This window comes from Aphelocoma coerulescens, chromosome 1A (genome assembly GCF_041296385.1).
Source record: "Aphelocoma coerulescens isolate FSJ_1873_10779 chromosome 1A, UR_Acoe_1.0, whole genome shotgun sequence".
Lineage (NCBI taxonomy): Eukaryota > Metazoa > Chordata > Aves > Passeriformes > Corvidae > Aphelocoma > Aphelocoma coerulescens.
Window position 1 is genome coordinate 49,515,399 of NC_091014.1, and position 6,044 is coordinate 49,521,442.

Below are 6,044 nucleotides of genomic sequence, written 5' to 3' on the forward strand. Positions count from 1 at the left end.
GCAGTCATTTGCAATTGATCTTGGATATAAGTTAAGCTGAGTGGCTTCTGTACAAATAAAATACATGTTTAATGCACAGCTTGCAGAACACTGTTTATTTCTCTGTATTGGTTTGCTGATAGCCTGACATTCTTAATTTGTGAAGTTAAGAAAAATTTCTGAAACTTCTAGTGACGTTTCTGTGCATAGGTTCAGAAGGCAGGTGCACAAAGTAGTGAACTGGGGCTTCCCCATTATGTTCCTAAAGCATTCCATTAGATTTTTAAAATATAATTTTCAAGTGATTGATGAATCCTATTTCTGTGAACAGCTTTAAACTTTCTCGTAAACGAATAGGTTTCATTAAAACTTGTATTCCAAGGAAAGATACACACAGTCAGATCAGTAATGTGTAGCAAGCACATTCTTGTGTGATTCAGGTAATAAAAGGAAACCAGACTCTACAGTATAAAATATTTACATAAATTCACATACAAATATGCATATGTATAAAAAGTCTTACGCACATTTTAATGCTAATGCCTTTTAGAAAGAAGTCGTAATTGGTTTTGAACTTGTCTTTTTTCACTCCTCTGTAATGTTTTCCATTTAGATATGGAGCTTTGAAAGTTCATCTGTTCTTCATGAATTGAAAGACCACGAAGCCTGTGTGCGGTGCTGTACTTTCTCTCCTAATAACAAACTATTGGCCACTGGAGATGACAAAGGAGAAATAAGGGTACTGCTCTAATCTTGATGTTTATTTTATAATTTGGTTGATTGCCAGTTCACAGACAGAAGAGTTCTCTTACGGTTTGTGTTCTGCATGTGTAATTGGTGAAAATAACAGTTAGCCACATGAGGCAGTAGTTTGTAACCATATTGATGGATTCATGTTCCATGAATGCTAAGGAACTGATGCATATGATTTAATAATAATTCCACTGTGAATTGCATGTGTGATTAAATCCTTGATATAAGATACAGTTCCAAGGCGAGAATTTTTTAAAAATTATGTTGTCTCTTCAAGTAGAATACATATTTGCAAGGGTTTGGTTTTTTCCTCTAATACAGAAAAATATGTTTCAGGTTTCCTTGTTTGGGTCATTTTGTTTCCTGTTAAGTTTCCTTCTATAAATAATCTTTCCTCTCCTTTAGATTTGGGATGTTTTAACGGGTGCATTACTTCACTTCTGCTCCCCAGTCACTGTAGATGAAGGAGAACCAACGCATGGGGGTTGGGTAACAGACCTCTCCTTTTCTCCTGACAGTAAAATGCTTGTGTCATCTGGAGGCTATCTTAAGGTAAGCCTTGAAATAATAAAATACCCTATCATACCTAACTAAATGGCAATACTCTGACAATTAAGATAAAATACTTCAGGTTTGTTTATTGAATTACTTAACACAAAGCTTCTTCATTTTTGTGACAGTCTAGCACTTCTTCTCATATCTGCAAGTCCCCTGAAAAAGTCTTTTAAGAATTCAGGTTCATTTTCAAACTCTGTACATTCCATTTTTATTGACTTCAGATTTTCATTTGCAATGTCCTTTCCTAATATCTTTAATTTTAAAGATCCTGGCCATTTTTGTCTGCCTTGATATCCACTCAATTTTGACACCAATTGTGTTCTGTATAATGAGTAGAAAAATGCTCTATATCAGCTTTTTTTTTTTTTTTTTCAATTTTGTCATAACTAGAAACTCAGAAGAAATTGCAAGTGATGATTTTTCTGCAATTTGTCTTTGAAAGACATTTTGGAGGAAATTAGTGTTTTCATCAGTCTTTCGTTGGTTCAGGCATCTACTGGGCATATTTTTTTGGGGAAGGGGAAGAGATGGCCTTTTTTTCAGTCTGTGAATGGATTCTTCATAATTTTAAATTTCTCAACAGTTTTTGTGTTGGTTTTTTTTTTCCCTTGTGGAAGCCAATACCTGTTATTAGAAAGGTGTGTGTTATGTGTGTTTGTGAAATGGCAGGTGGCAAAGCTCTCACCTCAGAGGGATGGAGTTTAGCTGATTGTTGGTCAGTGCCTAGCTGTTAGACATGCCATCAGACTAATTCTTTGAAGACAGTAACCATGTAACAAAGAGTTGAATTTTCTAAGTTGCAAATCTGTATTTTGCACACAACTATAAGGTTACATATTTCATGAGATGTGTAAGCTAAAAAGTAGTAATACCATCTGCTTTTCAGTGTGATCAAAGCTGAAGGTAATCTGTTGCGATATTTTTCTGCTACACTGAAATGCTGCAGGAATAGAGGTAGACTTCTTACTGGCACAATGGAATAGCAGCTTTGTGCTGGATTGTGTTAGGTCCAATTTTGCATTGGTCTACAGTTTTTTTGAGAAATGTGAAATTTCAGACTATGGTAAACTGATGGTTGAAGGTTTCTTTGTTTCTTTTTTATTAGTGCTTACTGCATATTCCAAAAAATAATAATTGTAATCTCACTGAAAAAGAGGTCAGTCCTACTAAAAAAACTGCAAATGGTTTCAAAATTTTACATGATCACTCCTATTGTGTGTCTAGCTAAGTTTTTAAATTCAGCTATAGTTTCATTTATCTGGCAATGTGTTTCATGTATTCTTTTGGTTATATGAAAACACACAATTTTAAAAAGTTTGGACATATTGCAGTTTATTGATTGCATTTTGTGATGGGGTAAGGGGCAGTACCTGAATTTATTGTTTTGTATGTTTTCTTGAAATTTGACAGCTTCAGTCTTTTTGAAGTTTCTTTTCATCTGAAAGCCTTATACCTTTAGTAATTAGTCCTAAACTTATTCTGCATAAGCTTGTTTATATATTTTTTTTTAATTCTGCCTCTTTGGTGAAAGCAGTCAACTGGACTAGCCATGCTAAGCCTAATAGATTTTATTCTAAGATTCCTTCATGTAACTTAAAATGTGGTGTTATTATTTTTCTTAGTGGTGGAATGTAACTACTGGAGAATCCTTACAAACCTTCTACACAAATGGAACAAACCTCAAGTCAATACATGTGTCCCCTAATTTCAAAGTATATGTGACTGTTGATAATCTTGGTATTCTTTATGTATTACAGAAGTTCTGATTAATGGGCTGAACACTGCAAAGATAACTAATTTTTTTAAGCTGGGAAGAAAATTCTGCTTTGTCTGACACTCATTAAGCTGTGAATTATATTTAATTGTTGTATTCATGATGTTTTCATGTGTATTTATGTACTTCTATGCATGTTTTTTCAAATGAACTTGCATTTAATCTTGTTTTAATAAGCTTTATTATAATCCTTAAATCTTGATTTTCATCTTAAGTGTGTTGCTTCCAATTTTGTAAGGAAATTATATTAAGATTTATTCAAATTAGTTGAAATTAATATTAATAGCAGTGAAGAAAGAATAAGAGTATAATACTTTGAAATGATATTTTATGCTAAAGCTGATGGCTAAATGCTCTCTAGCCGTGAACACAACTGTGTAAGAGGCAAAAAACCAATTTTTTCATGTGATGCAAGAATTTTCATTTAGTACAGAATGGAAAGAAGCAGGGGCATTCTTCATTTGAAAAATGAACCCAGCCATGTCGGTGCTTGACGTTCAAACCAAATCGAGCAGATGTTCAGTTTACAGCAGCTGTGCCTCCCACTCGCAGTGAGAACCTTCATGCTTCAAACCTGTGGAGATAAAGTGCACTGTGACATGTCTGAGCTTTTCCTATTAAGGGGAACATCCTGAGTCTTGTTTTCTCAAGGCAAAATCTGAAATTCAGTGTTCTAATTGAAGTGGAAGAGACCTTGCCACATTTCCAGTCAAAGGATGAGTACAGCTAACCATCTAAAATGAGAATGGAAATGGCTTAGAACTTATGTATTAAAAATTATAAGAAGGTGTGAATTTTAGTTTTTTTTTCTTTTGGAAATAACATTCATTTTATACTATGGAGACACTTTACTGTTGTCAGCTTTGTTTACATGGGATTCAATGCCCAGCTGATCTCTTGCCTGGTAATATGTGATCTTGTGGTTTTTTTATGTTTTTTTTTTTTTTAATTTTTACAGTCTATTTGTAGATTCAATATAGGGTAAAATTATCAATGTCTTATACTACTTGTGCTTGAAAAATGTTTTGTGAATAATTGGGTAGCAATTTTTTATTTGGTACCTAGTAAGCCTTTTTCTATTCAATTGCCTCTCAACTGCTATGAGCAGCTGCACAAGCATTAATATGATTTTCATATTTTTGTAGCTGGCAGTAGAACACTGTCTAACTACTTGATTGTAAAAAGTACTGTAGCAAGTATCTCAACTGGTACTGAATAATGAAATTTTTACTTTTATTATTTTTTGTGTGCATTTCATAAAATTTAATAGGCATTCTTGGTATTTCCCTGTTTTTGACAATCACCAGTTTTTCCTCTTTTCCAATTTGAAATTCTACTCTTTCTAAGGTGCTGTTAAATACGGGTCAGTATAATCAAAGTACTGCTGGCAGAAATGTAAAGAGAAGAAATTCAATAGAAAGAACCACAATGTTTTGTATTCCAAGTATGTACAATACTTAATAAAGATGATCCAGGCAATACTGGCCAAAGTTGTAAATGAATTTAAATTCCTGAGTGAGTTTTTTTTATACATGGGATGGAGGGGAGTGCTGCATCTCTTATTGTGGTTTTGTTTTCCATCCAAACATAATGCTGCTTTACAAACTGCATTGAAAGTGCTTTGACAGGTGAGCAACAGTATTAAATATGGGTGTGGAGGAAAAAGGAAACAGAGGGAAATCAAAGTCTTGGTTCAGGACAGAGTTGCTCCTAATGTCCAGTTTGTAGAGAGCCCATCAGTACTCCCTGAGTAGCTGAAGATCCAAGGAGCAAGAAGCTTCTCTTACCAAGTGTCCCTCTATCCCAGAGGCTGTGCTGTCCTTACTGCTCAAGGACCATGTTGGGCTGAACTTAAGAGACCCAACCAGGTTAAAAGGTACAGGAAAAATGTTTCCCATGAGGAACCAGGGCAGAAAGTTCTCTTCTCTGGGAACAGTAATGAAATTCTGATGGGAAAAAAAAAGATCACAGTTTAATGCAGAAAGAAAATGGTGCATGAGCAGACTTCATAGACAATTGCAATTTTAGAGTGAGTAGGAAGCAAGTAGCACAGAAACTTGAAGAAGTGTGAGATAAATACTACATTCCTGGATGTTCTGGAAGAATGACAGCAAGCAGCCTTCTACTTATTGCTGAAACTGAGGAAGCTGTTCTTCACGGAAGGTGGTGATGGGATGGTTGCATTCATGTATGTAAAAGTATGGAGTTGGCTGTAAGTATTTGAAACTGAGATGGAAGAAGAGAAATAGTGATAAAAATATCTGAAGAGCCAAAGAATAGATCTGATTTGCAGGGAAAGTATGAAAAAATTCAAGTGAAAAATTATTAAAATAGGAGGCACGAAAGCAACTTCGTCAATTTAAAATATTTAAGAGGACTGTACTGTTTACTGTAATAAAACATAGGTCTTGCTGTATAATGAGATTTGTCTGTTCTCTTCAATGTTACATGTATTGTAAAGGAAACAAAAGAGAATTTGGCTAAAAGAATTTTTATGTAGATTGAACATTAGTGCTTCCATTATCTTTTTTAATGTCAGATCAAAATTAAACAGTCTACATAAACATTTAACTAATGAGCATTGCCAATTTTATCTAGTTCTGTAACTGAAATTATAATATGCTTTTGTGTAAACAATTTCTGTACTTCCTATTAACTATGCCTATCAGTTTCTGTAGCAGTTTTGAGTCTCTTCACTTTGTCAATTAGACCTACAGCTCCTTCACGTATCTCTTTCTTCTCTTTCCTTGGGAGTCATACCTATGTGTGATACAGCTGCTCAAGAGGATGCTTTGTATTGCCTTAAAGTGTACCATTCCTCCACCTACAGTGTTCTCCTTCCCCCTCTCTTTCCTTACACAGTTGTTTGAAATAGAACTGTGCACTGTGTGCCTGAGGTTTTTCCATATAGATCTCTTGTAGTGCTGGAATGTGGGGGTAGAACTGGAACTGGTAACCTGTTGCCAGTAGAGGAATATCC

The 6,044-nt window shown here is 34.6% G+C and overlaps 1 protein-coding gene across 4 annotated transcripts in view; it reads left to right on the top strand.

Moving 5' to 3' along the window:
- APAF1 (apoptotic peptidase activating factor 1) overlaps window positions 1-4,566 on the top strand; it is a 33,418-nt gene extending 28,852 nt beyond the window's left edge. For all 4 annotated transcript variants that reach the window (XM_069000588.1, XM_069000586.1, XM_069000582.1 and 1 more), the window contains exons 25-27: window positions 593-718; window positions 1,138-1,284; window positions 2,913-4,566. In XM_069000588.1, coding sequence (XP_068856689.1) covers window positions 593-718; window positions 1,138-1,284; window positions 2,913-3,056 — 417 coding nt within the window. In that variant the 3' untranslated portion in view covers window positions 3,057-4,566. The remainder of the gene's footprint in view (window positions 1-592; window positions 719-1,137; window positions 1,285-2,912) is intronic.
- Window positions 4,567-6,044: the final 1,478 nt, after the last annotated feature.